The 19757-nt window shown below is 42.2% G+C and overlaps 1 protein-coding gene across 1 annotated transcript; it reads right to left on the bottom strand.

Annotated features, from left to right (window-relative positions):
• Window positions 1–1372: 1372 nt before the first annotated feature.
• On the bottom strand, window positions 1373–19752 carry LOC129841442 (zinc finger protein 143-like). Its single transcript, XM_055909707.1, has 7 exons — window positions 19678–19752; window positions 10736–19143; window positions 9686–9816; window positions 9324–9491; window positions 4502–4666; window positions 2769–2880; window positions 1373–2561 (listed from the first exon to the last, which is right to left on the bottom strand). The coding sequence occupies exons 2-7, from the start codon at window positions 11013–11015 to the stop codon at window positions 1582–1584; spliced, it is 1836 nt and encodes a 611-aa protein (XP_055765682.1). The 5' UTR covers window positions 11016–19143; window positions 19678–19752; the 3' UTR covers window positions 1373–1581.
• Between the last annotated feature and the right edge of the window lie 5 nt (window positions 19753–19757).

Genomic DNA, 19757 nt, shown 5'->3' with positions numbered 1-19757 from the left:
GCAGTGGGTTTTTTATAGCGGTTTTGGAGCAGTGGCTTCTTCCCTGCTGAGCGGCCTTTCAGAGTATGTCGATATAGGACTCGTTTTACTGTGGATATAGATACTTTTGTACCTGATTCTTCCAGCATCTTCACAGTGTCCTTTGCTGTTGTTCTGGGATTGATTTGCACTTTTCGCACCAAAGTACGTTCATCTCTAGACAGAACGCGTCTCCTTCCTGAGCGGTATGACGGCTGCGTGGTCCATTGGTGGTTATACTTGCGTACTATTGTCTGTACAGATGAACGTCGTACCTTCAGGCATTTGGAAATTGCTCCCAAGGATGAACCAGACTTGTGGAGGTCTATAATTGTTTTTCTGAGGTCTTGCTGAGTTCTTTTGATTTTCCCATGATGTCAAGCAAAGACGCACTGAGTTTGAAGGTAGGCCTTGAAATACATCCACAGGTACACCTCCAATTGACTCAAATTATGTCAATTAGCCTATCAGAAGGTTCTAAAGCCATGACATCATTTTCTGGAATTTTCCAAGCTGTTTAAAGGCACAGTCAACTTAGTGTATGTAAACTTCTGACCCACTGGAATTGTGATACAGTGAATTATAAGTGAAATAATCTGTCTGTAAACAATCGTTGGGAAAATTACTTGTCATGCACATGCATTATAGTTTGTTTACAAGAAATTTGTGGAGTGGTTGAAAAACGAGTTTTAATGACTCCAACCTAAGTGTATGTAAACTTCCGACTTCAACTGTATATGATAGGTTTAGATTTGTCTGGTTCGGACCAACTGTGGTCTTGTTTGGGGGTCGATTAGAATAATAGCCAGTGTGTAGAATAACACCCAAATATGCAAAGGTGGATATCGCATATTTCTACCTTTGTGTACCTATTCAGAATTCATCAACATGAACATTCAAATCCATAATTATGCATTTCTGCAGTACAGATCGGGGACCCATAACGTAATACCATAATTCTGTTACCGGATGTAAATCAACTTCAATTACCGTAGTTCAATTACCCTAATAGATGTTCACAAACTCAAGGTGTCATGTCATAGCTGACACCCCATTCTTTCTGCAGACATCTTTGCATCTTAATTCAGAGCAGATATTCACCAAATTCAACAGAAAAGCATAAAGGTTTATATAAGAAACTCTTTGCTGTACTTACAGAAACATGATATTATAAAAGGTTAACCACAGTCAAGCCCATCTTTAACACAGTGATTCAAGTACTAACAGCATGGAGTCATTGGAGTTAATACAAATGTTCTATGTGTGTTGATTCAAGGATTAAGTATGTTTTGGTTCGTCTGACAGAAGGGAAACTCAGTCCCTGCAATGGTACAAAAATAACCAAGTCAGTCAGCACAGAGCCAATTTTGTATTTAATGTTTTTTAAGGCCACACCAACCATCACCTTATCATCTACTCTGCCTCATCATACTCATTCTTTCCTCAGGTCACCTCATCCAGTTCCCTTTACATCCAAAACCAACAGAATTAACTACAAACTAACTAGTACTACATTATATGTCACTTTACACTATACTAGCTAATACAACATATCAATACAATCTATACAAGGCTGTGTGCATTTTCTGCTGATGTATCCTGAGGTAGCGTACAGGCGAACGGCCTCTCTCCTGTGTGGATCTTCAGGTGCATCTTCAGATGGTGCTGGTGGGAGAACCTCTTCTCACACTGGGGGCAGCTGTAGGGTTTCTCCCCTGTGTGGACCCTCTGGTGCCTCTTCAGGTGGCCAGCCTGGGTGAAGCGCATGTGACACTGGGTACAGCTGAAGGGTTTCACCCCTGTGTGGACCCTCTGGTGCCTCTTCAGGTTGGACGGGTGGGAGAAACTGGCCCGGCATAGGGGGCAGACAAAGGGTTTCTCACCTGTATGCATCCTCTGGTGGATCTTCACCTGTTTGGGGAAACTGAAGGCTTTCCCACAGAATGAACATGGGAAGCGCTTCTCTTTGCCACCAGATCTGCTGATAGCATTACTACTACTGTCATTTGTCAATGGGCTTGTGTAGCTATTTAGCATTGAGGCACTGGCATTGTCTGAGGTCTGTTTTAACATTAGGAGAGTGTGAGGAGGATGAAGGCCAGGGAGTGTCTGTGTTGTCACAGGGTCCATGTTCCAGTTGATAGATCCTATAGAAGGTAGGCTGAAGGCAGCACCTGTTAGAGGCGCCATCAGTCTCTCTGAATCACATCTATAGGAGCAGGACGGAGCATCGCTAGCCGAGTCTGTGTCTGTTCTCTCCAGCCGAATATGGACACGTCCCTGTCCCCGCAGACCTAATCTACGCCTCGCCCTGGTCTCAGCCAGTCTGTTGTCATGGAGACTAAGTTCGGTTGTTGTTTTGTGTTCGACTGCCTGTTTCTGGTTGTGGTTAACAATGTTGTTCCCCAGCCCAAATTTGATGCTGTCCCCTCTGGTCCTGGCCTGCTCAGTGATGTTGTCCCCTGGGCTCTCAGCGGCACCCGTCTGGGTCTGGGAATCCAAGATGGCCACCCAGTCTGCTCTGTTAGCCTCCAGCCAACCACCTTCAGGAAGAAGTTAGAAAATAGATTTCACAAACATGGCAGAGAAGACTATACATGTGCAGTTGAGTCAAAGTTAATACATTATAATGTGTGTGTTTTGTATGTAAACATAAGTTGTATTGATTTAATTTTCTGAATGAAGAAAATAAAAAATAGTCCTATTGAAGATCTATTACTGTATGTAGGTTATATGTATTTCTCTCTTACCTTGCTCCCCCATCTTTAGTCCACTCAGCAGATCAATGCTCTCTGGTGCGTCTTCTATTGTCTCCTCTTTGACTAGCAGCAGATCAGGCTTCCCATCCTCCATGTCTACTGACTGTAAGAGATACAGAGTGAGAGGATGTTGGATCAAGAAATCTGATATGAGCACCTTGATATGAGGCATCATCTGATTGGGCAAAGAGGCATTGCTATGCCGTGCGGTGCTATGCAAACATGCTAGTTGATTTGATACTATGCAGCAAACATATTAGTTGATTTGATTACTTGACACTTCAATGGTTTCATAATTCAAAGACATAGTCCCACACTTAATACAAAATTGATCAAGACCTGGGCCCGTATCCAGAAAGCATCTCAGAGTAGGAAATTGGTCGTAAGTGCTGAGAATAGAGACATTTTACTCCTACTCTTATGGGTAAATATGCAGCGAGTCTGATGTTCCTGTGCCACTTGCAAATGCTTTAGAGTTGTTCAAATAATGTTTTGATATTTCTATATGATCAATCCATAAATAATATAGACCTACATGCAACATTATATCTTGCACTTTTGATAATAATTTCATGAGGCCCATTTCACATGATATGTCTAAATACTTATAACCACTTGGCAAAAATGTATAAACATGTTTTTCTTTGATTATTGAATTTCCTACAACACGTTATGTCAAGCTATCCCTTTGTAGCAATGGAAGGCATCTAGAGCTTATGTTAACATTGATTGCGTTCAATGAAAATTATAGACCTTTAGTAAAACGTTGCATGCAACTTTATTGACAAGTGACTTGATGCCTACTGTGCCAAAGCGATATAGAGTTGTTAAAAAGGAGTGACGAGTGTGTTGATATAACACCAACATTTTGCTTTTAACAACCATCATAATTGGTAAAAAAAAAAAAATTTAAAGGGTATGCATGCCAACATATTATATAGGCAATAATTAAGACTAGGCAAAGTGATCGTGTCAGGTGACAAATGATATCAAACGATTTACTATTGCAACATTCAGTCACATTCATTGTGGTTGTCTAAAGCGTGCTATAGAGCAGGGGTTCCCAAACTTTTTCACTAAGGCCCCCCTTCCAGCATTGGGGAACATCCCGTAATAGTTGAGTGACTCAAGCATTACAAAAAAATCTATGGGCTAAAAGACTGTTAGCTGACATGGGCTAGTTGATCTGGACATTTCTGACAAGTTCAAAATAGCTTTCTATGGTATGCAATGACAAGAGAAAAACGAATTTCGAAATTACACTCTGCCTCCCCAGTTTGGGAATCACTGCTCTAGAGTTCACAGCTGGCGTTGCCTCATTGCGATTGGTTATTCCCCATTATTTGAGACAATGCCAATGAGCGTCATCACCATCTTTCCTTTGCAGTAACTCAAACTGTCGAGATTACCAGCGGAGAAACTTTTATGAGTGTATTTTACTCCTGGCTCAGACTGTCTGAGCAGTGTCTTAACATCATCCTAAAACCTACTCTGAACTGGGAGTTTTTTTTGTCTTAAAAAAAGTTTGAACTGGATTCCTAGGACCTTTTCTGAGATGCCCAGTATCCACACAGAGTCTGATTAGAAGTGCTGATTGAGGATCAGATCCCCACCTGTCTATATAGTCTTATTCATTATGATCTAAAAGACAAACTGATCCTAGATCAGCATTCCAACTCTGAGAGGCCTAATACCATACAGACAGTAGTTCACAGTGGACTCACCTCAGTGAGACTGTGTGTGGTCCTGTGCTGCTCAACTGGTTCCTCTGTGGGTTCAGGAGGTGGTGTAGTCTGGTTGTCCTCCATGATTATTGTCCCCTCAGGGTTCCCCAGACCCTCCTCACACCCCTCCTCCTTCACCAACAGCACCTCTGGACCCTCCTCCTCCTGGAAAAGAGAGGTGTTACAGATTACAAGACATACACTCCCTCAGGTACGGACACACACAGATAATAAACACACTTTCAACATGGAGTGTTTACCCATCCCCACTACGTTTAAGTTCTATACTGTAGTTAGAGAATGATTTCATTGTTGTTAAACTCATCATGGTGGACATAAATATGAGTCAGCTATGATAAGTCAAAAGTCTGACAAAACTATTTTGACATGTACAGTAGGTGTTTGTTAGTGTGTGGGTATGTGTAGGCATATTTAGTAAGTGTATATTGGTTATAAAGTGCTGTTGGGTGTATGCAGAATAGGGTGAAATCAGATGTGATGTATACTAACGAGAGTCTCAATGATAGTCTTGGAAGAGTACCATTTTGTGTTTATTAATAAACATAAACAAGTTTTAAATACACCACACATATACATATCAACTACAAATCTGCATTCATATTCTCATTAAAAGTGTCTTGGGGAAAAAATGAAGTAATGAAATAGGCATTTGTGAACATCATTATAGACTACACAGTACAAACACAATATCTAAACAGACTTTTTAGGCTTATACAGTATATGCCTTATACACCGAGTGTACAAAACATTAGGAACTAGGCTTGGGAGGTAAACCGTGTATACTGGGGTATTTGGAAATAGCAACAGGATGGTTTATCAATACCGTATTAACTATTTCTTTGCAGTTTTTCAATACATTTTTATATTTGTAGCTACTTAACCGTTACGGGATCAGTGTCCCTAAACCGGGAAAATTGTTGCTCAATATGCGATAATGTGACTAGAAAACATAGTATACAACAGCCAACTTTCCCGGACATAGACATGTCTTACATGGGCAGAAAGCTTAAATTCTTGTTAATCTAACTTCAGTGTCCAATTTACAGTAGCTATTACAGAAAATAAAGACTATGCTATTGTTTGAGGATAGTGCACAACAACAAAACACATCACGGCAACTGGTTTGATACATTCACCTCTGAAGGTAAATTATGTACTTACATTTCAGTAATCTTGCTCTGATTTGTCATCCTGAGGGTCCCATAGATAAAATGTAGTGTAGTTTTGTTTGAAAGAAAATCTATTTTTATATTCAAATGTAGTAACTGGGTTCTACAGTTTGACCACACTGCTGTCTCTGGCTCCACCCCCCCTTATGATCTATCATGTGTGACATTCCTGGGAGTGTGTAAACTTAATTTTTTTATTACCATAGCATTTTTGTACTTAAATGTATAAATTGACCAATTCGGCACATTAGGGCAAATTCCTGGCAGACTTGATACAAAATGGTGTAATGTAAAAGTGGTGTAATTCTTCGCTGCCCGCACCTGCCTGCCCGTCCAACATCACTACTCTGGACGGTTCTGACTTTGAATATGTGGACAACTACAAATACCTAGGTGTCTGGTTAGACTGTAAACTCTTCTTCCAGACTCACATTAAACATCTACAATCTCCTTCCAGTTCTCTGCTGCCAATGACTGGAACGAATTGCAAAAATCTCTGAAGCTGAAGACTCTTACCTCCCTCACTAGCTTTAAGCACCAGCTGTCAGAGCAGCTCACAGATCACTGCACCTGTACATAGCTCATCTGGAAATAGCCCATCCAATCTACCTCATCCCCATACTGTAGTTATTTATTTATCTTGCTCCTTTGCACCCCAGTATCTCAACTTGCACATTCATCTTCTGCACATCCTACCATTCCAGTGTTTAATTGCTAAATTGTAATTCATTTGCCACCATGGCCTAATTATTGCCTTACCTCTCTTATCCTACCTCATTTGCACATTCTGTATATAGACTTTTTCTACTGTATTATTGATTGTATGTTTGTTTATTCCATGTGTAACTCTGTGTTGTTGTATGTGTCAAACTGCTTTGCCTTATCTTGGCCAGGTCGCAGTTGCAAATGAGAACGTGTTCTCAATTTGCCTACCTGGTTAAATAAAGGTTAAATAAAAATAAATAAAAAAAGGGCCTGAGCTACAGGCAAGTTAGATTTGATTATGTCATTTTAGGCAAAAATTGAAAAAAAGGGTCCGATCCTATTAAGTAAATACCTGCAGTCAACTTGTGCAATACGTTAGGAGATAAAGCAGATTGCGTTCTTCATTATATATTATGAAACTTACTGCAGTTTCCCAGAACAGTTGGTTTGAAAATAGCACAACGGGAGAAAGCGGGTGCAGGTGAGTCCTGCTGTGTAGACAGCGTCGCGTTTTATATTGAAAGTCAGTGAGTTTTTTGCTTCAATAGTGTGATCAGGGATGTGCAACTATAGTTTTCCCTCACAATAAAAACATTAGTGAAACACAATCGGCAGAAAATATCTGATGAAAATGAAGCTGACAACAGAAGTGCAAAGCTATTTGCCTGGCAGCCACACAAATGAATGAACTTACAAATGAAAAAGCTAAGTCTTTTTTTTTGCAAAAGCGATGCATGGCCATCATCTTTCTAATGTTTATCATAGAAAGAATGTAGCCAGCTACATTTCCTGATGTTTTGCTGAAAGTCAATATTGCATTTTACAGAAATTACAATAAGCATTTTAGATCTGTGTTTACAAAACGCAGAAAGATATTTCCTGTGTGAAAAACACAGAATTTTGCTTAAGCTTAACTTGCTAGTTATCTAAGTAAGTGGCTGATTTAAAATAAGGTGACGGGCATCTTTCTCTTCTCCATTTGCTTCCTTTTCATCGTTCGAACCATTTTGTGAAACCGGGCCCTGGCATTTACAGAATTACACTGATTGGCCCAAGAGGGCGCTATAGCAATCAACTGAAACTCCAAACTTTGAACACGCACATCTCCTGTCTCGACAGGTTTACTGTTGCCTTGTTGTTGTTAAACCCATCATACACTGAGTGTACAAAACAGTGTACTTTCCATGACAGACTGACCAGGTGAATCCAGGTGAAAGTTATGATCCCTTATTGATGTCACTTGTTAAAGCAACTTAAAATCAGTGTCGATAAAGGGGATGAGACAGGTTAAAGAATGATTTTTAAGCCTTGAGACAACAGACATGGATTGTGCATATGTGCCATTCAGAGGGTGAATGGGCAAGACACAAGACACAAATGTTTAAGTGCCTTTGAATGGGGTTTGGTAGTAGGTGCCAGGCGCACCGGTTTGAGTGTGTCAAGAACTGCAACGCCGCTGGTTTTTTCTCACTCAACAGTTTCCCGTGTGTATCAAGAATGTTCCACCACCCAAAATATATCCAGCCAACTTGACACAACTGTGGGAAGCATTGGAGTCAACATGGGACAGCATCCCTGTGGAACGCTTTCGACACCTTGTAGTCATTGCCCTGACAAATTGAGGCTGTTCTGAGGGAAAAAATGGGGTATAACTCAATATTAGGAAGGTGTTCCACAATGTCTGGATGCAATATTCTACCCAGGAATATTCAACATTGAAATCTGTTACTCTTGTTATTCTAAATGCATCGGTGGATCTTTTCTGCTTACAACAATGAAAATGTATATTTGCCTTTAATGCAGGGTTTGATCTAAATGTAAGAAGCTATCGAGTGGAATGGTTACTCTCTATGTTATAGAGTTGAATGTTTTTTCTGCTGGTGCATCCTGAGGTATCTCCTCTCTGAGAACCTCTTCCCACAGTGCGTACTGGCAAATGGCCTCTCTCCCATGTGGACCCTCTGGTGCCTCTTCAGGTCACCAGCCTGGGAGAAACGCATGTGACACTGGGTACAGCTGAAGGGTTTCTCCCCTGTGTGGACCCTCTGGTGTCTCTTCAGGTCACCAGCCTGGGCGAAGCGCATGTGACACTGGCTACAGCTAAAGGGTTTCTCCCCTGTGTGGACCATATGGTGCCTCTTCAGGTTGCCAGCCTTGGCGAAGTGCATGTGACACTGGGTACAGCTGAAGGATTTCTCCCCTGTGTGGACCCTCTGGTGGATCTCCACCTTCTGGGGGCAGCTGAAGCCTTTGTTACAGAACATGCAGAGGAACCGTTTCTCTTTACTATTGCCTGATGTGGCACCCCCTCCCTGAGCCTGGGCTCTAGCCCTGTCGTTTGAGTTCAATACCTGATCGAAAAGGATGCGGCCGTGTGAATTGGAAGGTACCATCGACGTGGACACTGGGTCGCGATCTCTGAACGCGAGTAAAGGGGAGTGAGTCGCAACATTTAGATTTGTCTCTAAGCTTTCCCTGTAGTCTAAGAAGTCACTGGTGTTTCCCTGCGAGTGTCCTTCTCCTGAGTGAGTCTGGTCTGCATTCCATGTCAGAGGAGCACCGCCCTCCACTTTCACAGTCACCTCATCTACGACCAGCCCCTCCCCCTTCTTATCTAGGCACCCTTCAGAGTATACACTACTACTGTACTGGTTCCAGTCCCCTGTCATTGAATTAGTCTGTGTATCCAAGACCAAAGGCATGTCACCAGGTATCATCTCTGTCTCTGTAGTATATGAACAGGACGGGCCATTCTGAGTCTGTAACAAGTCACTTGAATACAGATGGTATCTCACCGTCCTCTGGCTCGTGTTACCATAAAGTAAATACTCTGAGCGGGAAGCAAGAGGACAGCCAAGTTGCCCCAGCCCCGTTAAAGTCTCGGTGTCTGTCTCTGACTTGAGGACGGCGTTCGGCGTTCCACTGACCTCCGTGATTCTGCGTCGGGTCCTGGGCTGCACTGAGGGGGTGGTGGGGTCCTCCATGGCTACAGGGGGCGCGTCAGCTGCTCCAGTCTGAATGGTTCTGCTGTGCCGTAGGTCCTCCTCTCCTTCAGACCTCTCCTGCTTGACTCCAGGACCTGCAGCCTCTGCAGACTGACACAAAAAGAGAGGAGGTTATCAGTACATGAGTTAAATTATATAACAATGTTGTAGGGAAGTCTCACAAGCTCCCCTATGGCAGATAAATAAGGATGTACATGTAAACAAGTGAATAGCTGAGGGGAGCCTTTCTGAAATACTTTGATTCACAAAGTAGCACATTTTTTATGCAACACTATTACACTAACCTCTATCATGATAATGTGCTGGGTTGAGGTTCCACTCCCCTCATCTACAGTGATTGGTTGGTCATCTCTCCATATATTGTGTCCTGCTGGCTTCACAAAGCTCCTGTGGCCTCCAGTGAGATGTCCTTCACCTGAGAGAGTGATTGGGGGAAAAGAGGTGGTTAGGTTAGCTACTGTCAATGCTCAATGCTATACTGTACACTATTGACACTGTCTAGAATTGGCCAAGATGTAAGGCAACACTTCTCATAACTTCTTGATATACTATTTATTGATTGACGTATTATATTCCATGCATCACATTGTTTTCATTGAGTAAATTATAAGTGCAAGAATCTGGTTAGAATGAGTGTTTTTGAGTAAGACAGCTAGCTAAGTAATCAGGGGAATTATTGCATAATATCCAAAAACTGCCCATGACCCAATTATTGGCAACACATCTCAATAGGGTCCAGTTGCTACATCATCTCTCAGAGCAGTCATCCCTTTAGAAAGTGGGGGTGTCTTAAAGGAGTGGGCGTTTCGGGAAGCGCTGGAACCGCCATGACTTGATATGTCAATTATATTTCAAATATTCAATAATAAATAATACATTGTAAAAAAAACTTAAGGTAGCTAAAGTTAGCTAGTACTTACATTTACGAAAAAAATTGTTACATACATGGCTACCTGTAGGTAACGTTCAAAGACACAGCTCACAATAGACATTTTCTTTACATAACTGAAATTCCTTGCTGTCATCTCTGCAGAGTGCAGACCATGACTAACGTCCGATAACCCAAACGAGGTCTTGAGTTGCACCTTTCAAAAACCCCACATCTTCTTATATGGTTCCTTTCTAAATGTCCACTCCTTTCGAAACCCCTAGTTTTCCTGAGAGATGAGCTGGACTGGGAGATTGATTTACATATCAGTAGGTGGCAGCATAGAGACCGTAAAGGGATGACCTCTCAGAGATGATGTCGCAGCTGGGCCGCTGTCACACATCTGAACACATGTGCAGGAGGGAACAGGCATATATTTACAGCCTCGGCCTTCTGCTAAATGTACCTCTTGCCATTCCTCTGTATCGGTCGAGGATCTTGACACTACTGGGACTGGCGAGGCCGCGCTCTCTTATTGTCCTCTCTGCGCGCTCCCGTGCCACCTTCAGTTCCAGTAGCTGTAGTTTCCTCCGCAATGTCCTGTTTTCTTTTTGGGTTTGAGTTATTTCCAAACGAAACACTGCATAGTCGTCGTCTACGAGTTTACAGATCTCTGCCACTGCTGCATTCGCTAGCACCTCCATGATGGAGGCTATTTGAGTGTGAAAAACAATACAGTTAGCCATTGTTAGCTAACGTTAGTATCTAGCTAGCTATCGTCCCCTAGATAACTTCTATTGACAACGTCTGGTCTCCAATGCGAATTAAAGACTACATGTGTTAAGTGTGTGATATTGTGCAGTTAAATTAGTAATATCTTGAGTTCCAGAGTGTTAATAAACCCATAAATAACAACGCTAACCTGGAAACTGTTCTTGGTCACCGTTTACTTCTTTTTTTTTTTATGGTTTTCCGGCAGACAAGACGCTGTGTTGCGTATTACTGCCTTTCACAGGTCGGAGTGTGAATCGCACATTTTGTTCACAAAAAAAGAAGCTCTAACAGATCCTGGATGGAAGCCCTTCTCTCAAAACCCCCTGCACTAAAATATCTGCTGCTGCTACTACTACCACCAAATCAATCTTCTGTGATTTCCATTTCAACTGTGCGGTACAATTAATGACCATAGCAATAAACAGACATTTTGGCACCCCCACAGATTGTTCCACTGAAACTACACACTCCTTTATCCCATGCCCTTTAGCACACTTTCACATTTCGGAAATAAATGGTTTCCATGCGTATGATGCCATTCCATTCACTCCAGCTATTATTATTAGCTGCCCTCCCCTGAGTGTAACAGTATAACTTTAGTACGTCCCCTCGCCCCGACCCCGGGCGCGAACCAGGGACCCTCTGCACACATCAACAACAGTCACTCACGAAGCGTCGTTACCCATCGCTCCACAAAAGCCGCGGCCCTTGCAGAGCAAGGGGCAACACTACTTCTAGGTTTCAGAGCAAGTGACGTAACTGATTGAAATGCTACTAGCGCGTACCCGCTAACTAGCTAGCCATTTCACATCTGTTACACTTTCACCTCGATTCACCTGGCCAGTCTGTCATGGAAAGAGCCGGTGTTCTTAGTGTTTTGTATACTCAGATAGATAGATATATCTATCTATCTCAGCAAAAAAAGAAACGTCCTCTCACTGTCAACTGCGTTTATTTTCAGCCAACTTAACATGTGTAAATATTTGTATGAACATAACAAGATTCAACAACTGAGACCATAAACTGAACAAGTTCCACAGACATGTGACTAACAGAAATGGAATAATGTGTCCCTGAACAAAAGGGGGTTCAAAATCAAAAGTAAAAATCAATATCTGGTGTGGCCACCAGCTGCATTAAGTACTGCAGTGCATCTCCTCCTCATGGACTGCACCAGATTTGCCAGTTCTTGCTGTGCTATGTTACCCCACTCTTCCACCAAGGCACCTGCAAGTTCCTGGACATTTCTGGGGGAAAGGCACTAGCCCTCACCCTCTGATCCAACAGGTCCCAGATGTGCTCAATAGGATTGAGATCCGGGCTCTTCGCTGGTCATGGCAGAACACTGACATTCCTGTCTTGCAGGAAATCACACACAGAACGAGCAGTATGGCTGGTGGCATTGTCATGCTGGAGGGTCATGTCAGGATGAGCCTGAAGGAAGGGTACCACATGAGGGAGGAGGATGTCTTCCCTGTAACGCACAGAGTTGAGATTTCCTGCAATGACAACAGGCTCAGTCCGATGATGCTGTGACACACCGCCACAGACCATGACGGACCCTCCACCTCCAAATCGATCCCGCTCCAGAGTACAGGCCTCGGCGTAACGCTCATTCTTCGTCAATAAACAAAAATCCGGCCATCACCCCTGGTAAGACAAACCGTGACCCGTCATTGAAGAGCACTTTGCAAGTCCTGTCTGGTCCAGCAACGGTGGGTTTGTGCCCATAGGCGACGTTGTTGCCGGTGATGTCTGGTGAGGACCTGCCTTACAACAGGCCTACAAGCCCTCAGTCCAGCCTGATGAAAAGTGTGCGTTCCTGGTGTAACTCGGGCAGTTGTTGTTGCCATCCTGTACCTGTCCCGCAGGTGTGATGTTCGGATGTACTGATCCTGTGCAGGTGTTGTTACACATGGTCTGCCACTGCGAGAACAATCAGCTGTCCGTCCTGTCTCCCTGTAGCGCTGTCTTAGGCGTCTCACAGTACGGACATTGAAATGTATTGCCTTGACCACATCTGCAGTCCTCATCCCTCCTTGCAGCATGCCTAAGGCATGTTCATGCAGATGAGCAGGGACCCTGGGCATCTTTCTTATGGTGTTTCTCAGAGTCAGTAGAAATGAAAACAGTTAGGCCTCTTTAGTGTCCTAAGTTACCTTAATTGCCTACTGTCTATAAGCTGTTTGTCTTAACGACCGTTCCACAGGTGCACGTTCATTAATTGTTTATGGTTCATTGAACAAGCATGGGAAACGGTGTTTAAACCCTTTACAATGCAGATCTGTGAAGTTATTTGTACTTATTCTTTGAAAGACAGGGTTCTGAAAAAGGGAATTTTTTGTTTGTTGCTGAGACAGACATACATACATACACACACACACACACACCAGGACATGTACATAATGAACTTGTACACATTGTAAATATGAAAATAGAATACAGTATTTCAAAGGAGACCTACCACTTGCATGTCAATATCAGACTGGGAATAATTAAATGTTTACCATATCCACCTATCTGTAAGCATGACCAATGGCATAACACCTTATTGATTTGTGAATTCAACCAACCAATAGGAATACCTAAACATCAAATACATATTTCTGCCTTGCCAAGTGGAAACATAACTAACCCTGTTACACCGGCAACACGGTAACATTCACTGTCTTCTTAGTAAGCAACTCCAGTGTAGATTTGGCCTTCTGTTTTTAAGTTATTATTCTGCGGAAAGGTGAATTCATCTCCCAGTGTCTGGTGGAAAGCAAACTGAACCTGGTTTTCCTCTAGGATTTTGCCTATGCTTCACTCCCTAGTCCTTACAATTATAAGCATACCCATTACTTTACTTGAAAATATTGAGAGTAGTACTCAGTAATGTATTGGATTTTCCCCAAACACAAGTAGTCAGGACAAAAAGTGAATTGCTTTACCACATTTTTTGCGGTATTACTTTAGTGTCTTGTTGCAAACAGGATGCATGTTTTTGAATATTTTTATTCTGTACAGGCTTCTTTTCACTCTGTAGTTACTCCACAATACTAACCGAATTGACAATGTTGTTCTCCCATCACAGCCATTAAACTCTAACTGTTTTAAAGTCACCATTGGCCTCATGGGGAAATCCGTGAGCGGTTTCCCTACTATCCGGCAACTGAGTTAGGAAGGACATCTATATCTTTTTAGTGACTGGGTGTATTGATACACCATCCAAAGTGTAATTCATAACTTGACCATGCTCAAAGGATATTTAATGTCTGCTTTTTTTTTTAAACCCATCAACCAATAGGTGCCCTTTGCAAGGCATTTGAAAACCTGGGCAGTCTTTGTGGTTGAATCTGTGTTTGAAATTCACTGCTCGACTGAGGAACCTTACAATTATCTGTATGTGGGGGATACAGAGATAAGGTAGTCATTCCCTACATACGCATACCGACAACACACACATACACACATCATATGCTGCTGCTACCCTGTTCTTTATTCTTCCCTATTCTGATGCCTAGTCACTTTTCCTTGCCCTTATGTACATATACAAATAAAATTGCATTGGTTACATGTGCCGAGTACAACAGGTGTAGACTTTACAGTGAAATGTTTTACTTATGAGCCCTTTCCCAACAATGCTGAGTTAGACAAATATTTGTGGAATAAAAAAGGAAATAGTTAAACAATAACGAGGTTATATACAAGAAATACCAGTACCTGAGCCAATGTGCAGGTGTACGAGGTAGTGGAAGTAATATAGTATGTACATGTGGGTAGGGACAAAAGTGACTAGGCAGTCAGGATATATAATAAACAGAGTACCAGCAGCGTATATGAAGTGTGAAAAATGTGTGTGGAGTGTAAGCATATTTAGTGTGTGTGTGTAGGGAGTGTCAGTGTAGCATGTCTGAGTGTGTGGGTAGAGTCTAGTGAGTGCGCATAGAGACAGTGCAAGGAAGTCATTGCAAAAACAATTAAGATAAATTAATAATAAAGGGGGTCAATGTACAGTTGAAGTCAAAGTTTACATACACCTTAGGCAAACACATTTAAGCTCAGTTTTTCACAATTCCTGACATTTAATCCTAGTAAAAAGTCCCTGTTTTAGGTCAGTTAGGATCACCACTTTATTTTAAGAATGTGAAATGTAAGAATAATAGTAGAGAATTATTTATTTCAGCTTTTATTTCTTTCATCACATTCCCAGTGGGTCAGAAGTTTACAAACACTCAATTAGTATTTGGTAGCATTGCCTTTAAATTGTTTAACTTGGGTCAAACGTTTAAGGTAGCCTTCCACAAGCTTCCCACAATAGGTTGGGTGAATTTTGGCCAATTCCTCCTGACAGAGCTGGTGTAACTGAGTCAGGTTTGTAGGCCTCCGTGCGTGAGCACGCTTTTTCAGTTCTGCCTACAAGTTTTCTATAGGATTGAGGTCGGGCTTTGTGATGGCCACTCCAATACCTTGACTTTGTTGTCCTTAAGCCATTTTGCCACAACTTTGGAAGTATGCTTGGGGTCATTGTCCATTTGGAAGACCCATTTGCGACCAAGCTTTAACTTCCTGACTGATGTCTTGAGATGTTGTTTCAATATATCCACATAATTGTCCTGCCTCAAGATGCCATCTATTTTGTGAAGTGCACCAGTCCCTCCTGCAGCAAAGCACCCTCACAAAATGACGCTGCCACCCCCGTGCTTCACGGTTGGGATGGTGCTCTTCGGCTTGCAAGCCTCACCCTTTTTCCTCCAAACATAACGATGGTGATTATGGCCAAACAGTTCTATTTTTGTTTCATCAGACCAGAGGACATTTCTCCAGAAAGTACTATCTTTGTCCCCATGTGCAGTTGCAAACCGTAGTCTAGCTTTTTTATGGCGGTTTTGGAGCAGTGGCTTCTTCCTTGCTGAGCAGCCTTTCAGGTTATGTCGATATAGGACTTGTTTTACTGTGGATATCGATACTTTTGTACCTGATTCCTCCAGCATCTTCACAAGGTCCTTTGCTGTTCTGGGATTGATTTGCACTTTTCGCACCAAAGTACGTTCATCTCTAGGAGACCGAATGCGTCTCCTTCCTGAGCGGTATGATGGCTGCGTGGTCCCATGGTGTTTATACTTGCGTACTATTGTTTGTACAGATGAACGTGGTACCTTCAGGCGTTTGGAAATTGCTCCTAACGATGAACCAGACTTATGGAGGTCTACAATTGTTTTTCTGAGGTCTTGGCTGATTTCTTTTGATTTTCCTATGATGTCAAGCAAAGAGGCACTGAGTTTGAAGGTAGGCCTTGAAATACATACACAGGTAAAACTCCAATTGACTCAAAGTATGTCAATTAGCCTATCAGAAGCTTTTAAAGCCATGACATTTTCTGGAATTTTCCAAGCTGTTTAAAGGCACAGTCAACTTAGTGTATGTAAACTTCTGACCCACTGGAATTGTGATACAGTGAAGAAAGTGAAATAATCTTTCTGTAAACAATTGTTGGAAAAATTACTTGTCATGCACAAAGTAGATGTCCTAACCGACTTGCCAAAACTATAGTTTGCTAACAAGAAATTTGTGGAGTGGTTGAAAAACGAGTTTTAACGACTCCAACCTAAGTGTATGTAAACTTCTGACTTCAACTGTAAATAGTCAGTTTTGATTAACTGTTGAGCGAGCAGTCTTATTGTTTTGGGGGTAGAAGCTGTTCATGTGCCTTTTGGTCCCAGACTTTGGCGCTCGGGTACCACTTGCCATGCAGCAGAAGTGAGAACAGTCTATGACTTGGGTGGTTTTCCTCTGACGCCGCCTGGTATAGAGGTTCTGGATGGCAGGGTTCGGCCCCAGTGATGTACTGGGCCGTACGCACTACCCTCTGTAGCGCCCTGCGGTGGGATACCGAGCAGTTGCCATACCAAGTGGTGATGCAGCCAGTTAATATGTTCTCAATGATGCAGGTGTAGATCTTTGAGGATCTGAGGGCCCATGCCAAATCTTTTCAGCCTCCTGAGGGGGAAGAGTCGTTGTCGTGCCCTCTTCACAACTGTTTTTGTGTGTTTGGACCATGATAGGTCCTTAGTGATGTGGACACCGAGAAACTTGACCCGCTCCACTACAGCCCCGTCGCTGTGAATGGGGGCGTGTTCGTACCTCCATTTCCTGTAGTCCACAATAAGCTCCTCTGTCTTGCCCACGTTGGTTTTTGTCCAAGCGTCACATACACTACCGTTCAAAAGTTTAGGGACACTTAGAAATGTCCTTGTTTTTGAAAGAAAATTATTATTTTTTGTCCATTAAAATAACATCAAATTGATCAGAAATACAGTGTAGACATTGTTAATGTTGTAAATTACTATTGTAGCTGGAACCGGCGTATTTTTAATGGAATATCTACATAGGCGTACAGAGACCCGTTATCAGCAACCATCACTCCTTTCTTCCAATGGCGCGTTGTGTTAGCTAATCCAAGTTTATCATTTTAAAAGGCTAATTGATCATTAGAAAACCCTTTTGCAATTATGTTAGTACAGCTGAAAACCTGTTGTTCTGATTTTAAAGAAGCAATAAAACTGGCTCTCTAGACTAGTTGAGTATCTAGAGCATCAGCATTTGTGAGTTCGATTACAGGCTCAAAGTGGCCAGAAACAAATAACTTTCTTCTGAAACTCCTCAGTCTATTCTTGTTCTGAGAAATGAAGGCTATTCCATGCGAGAAATTGCCTAGAAACGGAAGATCTCGTACAACGCTGTGTACTACACACCTTCACAGAACAAACTGGCTCTAACCAGAATAGAAAGAGTGGGAGGCCCCGGTGCACAACTGAGCAAGAGGACAAGTACATTACTGTCTAGTTTGAGAAACAGACGTCTCACAAGTCCTCAACTGGCAGCTTCATTAAATAGTACTCGCAAAACACCAGTCTCAACATCAACAGTGAAGAGGCGACTCCGGGATGCTGGCTTTCTAGGCAGAGTTGCAAAGAAAAAGCCATATCTCAGACTGGCCAATAAAAGATTAAGATGGGCAAAAGAACACAGACATTGACAGAGGAAGATTGGGGAAAAAAGTGTTATGGACAGACATAAAGAACATTCGTGACACACAGAAAAAATGTAAAGATGCTGGAGGAGTGCTTGATGCCATCTGTCAAGCATGGTGGAGGCAATATGGTCTGGAGGTGCTTTGGTGGTGAAGTGGGAGATTTGTACAGGGTAAAAGACTTCCTTCTTCAAGATCCATTACTCCATTTTGCAACGCCATGCCATACCCTGTGGACGGTGCTTAATTGGAGCCAATTTCCTCCTACAACAGGACAATGACTTGAAGCACAGCTTCAAACTATGCAATATTATTTAGGGAAGAAGCAGTCCGCTGGTATTCTGTCTATAATGGAGTGGCCAGCACAGTCACTGGATCTTAACCCTATTGAGCTGTTGTGGGAGCAGCTTGACCGTATGGTACATAAGTTGGTTTGGCTTGATGGGCACTTCTTGTGGGAGGTGCTTCAGGAAGCATGGGGTAAAATCTCTTCAGATTACCTGAACAAATTGACAACTAGAATGCCAAATGTCTACAAGGCTGTAATTGGTGCAAATGGAGGATTCTTTGACGAAAGCAAAGTCTGAAGGACACAATTATTTCAATTAAAAATCATTATTTATAACCTTGTCAATGTCTTGACTATATTTCCTATTCATTTTGCAACTAATTTCATGTATGTTTTCATGGAAAACAAGGACATTTTTAAGTGACCCCAAACTTTTGAACGGTAGTCTATCTCCCTCAAATACATGGGTTCCTTGAGTGGCGCAGCGGTCTAAGGCGCTGCATCGCAGCGGTCTAGAAGAATATGTTATTAACTGATTTGCCTAGTTAAATAAAGGTGAAATGAATAAAACATTGTACCCTTGCACATTGATCTTGGTTCCCTCTGTTATAGCTTCTTTCTTGTGTATTTTATTCCTCTTGTGTTAGTATTTTTATAAAAAATAATAACTGCATTGTTGGGAAGGGCTCGTAAGCAAGCATTTCGGCTCATGTGACAAAGAAAATTTGATTTGATTTAGAAGGACGACAGTGTTGCAATTGTGGTGGGGATCATGATCCCGAGTTCCTGGAGTGCCCTGTAAGGGTGAAGGGGATTGAGGTGTCAAAAGTTACAGGTCAATCAAACTTCCTATGCAATTTAAAGAGGTGAGAAAACAATGACACCCGCCGAAGATATGAATATTGCAGCCAGTCAAAATATACCCACTGTGTTAAGGTGGATTTTGTGGCGTTCATTGCCACAGTTATAAACTGTACGGCTCAAGTGTCAAAGAAAATGGACATTATTGTGGCTGCGGCAGAAAAGTAGTTTGGATTACTGACCATCTTGAGCCTGTGTAGGGATCAGATCTGTTTAATTTTTAACAGAAAAGTAGTTCGATTTTTTTGGGAGGGGTCGTTTGTATGAATATATCCTGTTTCCATCCCGCACAGTAGGTGGCGACATGCACACTAAATTGTGTGATAGTGAATATACCATAGAAGAAGTAAACGGAAGTAAGCGTTGACCAAGACATTTTGACGTTAGGGTTTTGTTGTTATTTAGATATTTATTAACACCATGCAACTTAGCATATGACAAATTGAACTGCAAAGCATTACATACTTACCCCAGGTAGTCGTTCATTCGCGTTGGAGACGGGGCTTGGTTGATAGATATCATCTAACTAGGTGGTAACGTTAACTAACA

Source organism: Salvelinus fontinalis, chromosome 42 (assembly GCF_029448725.1).
Source record: "Salvelinus fontinalis isolate EN_2023a chromosome 42, ASM2944872v1, whole genome shotgun sequence".
NCBI lineage: Eukaryota > Metazoa > Chordata > Actinopteri > Salmoniformes > Salmonidae > Salvelinus > Salvelinus fontinalis.
This window is presented reverse-complemented; position numbering and strand designations above follow the sequence as displayed.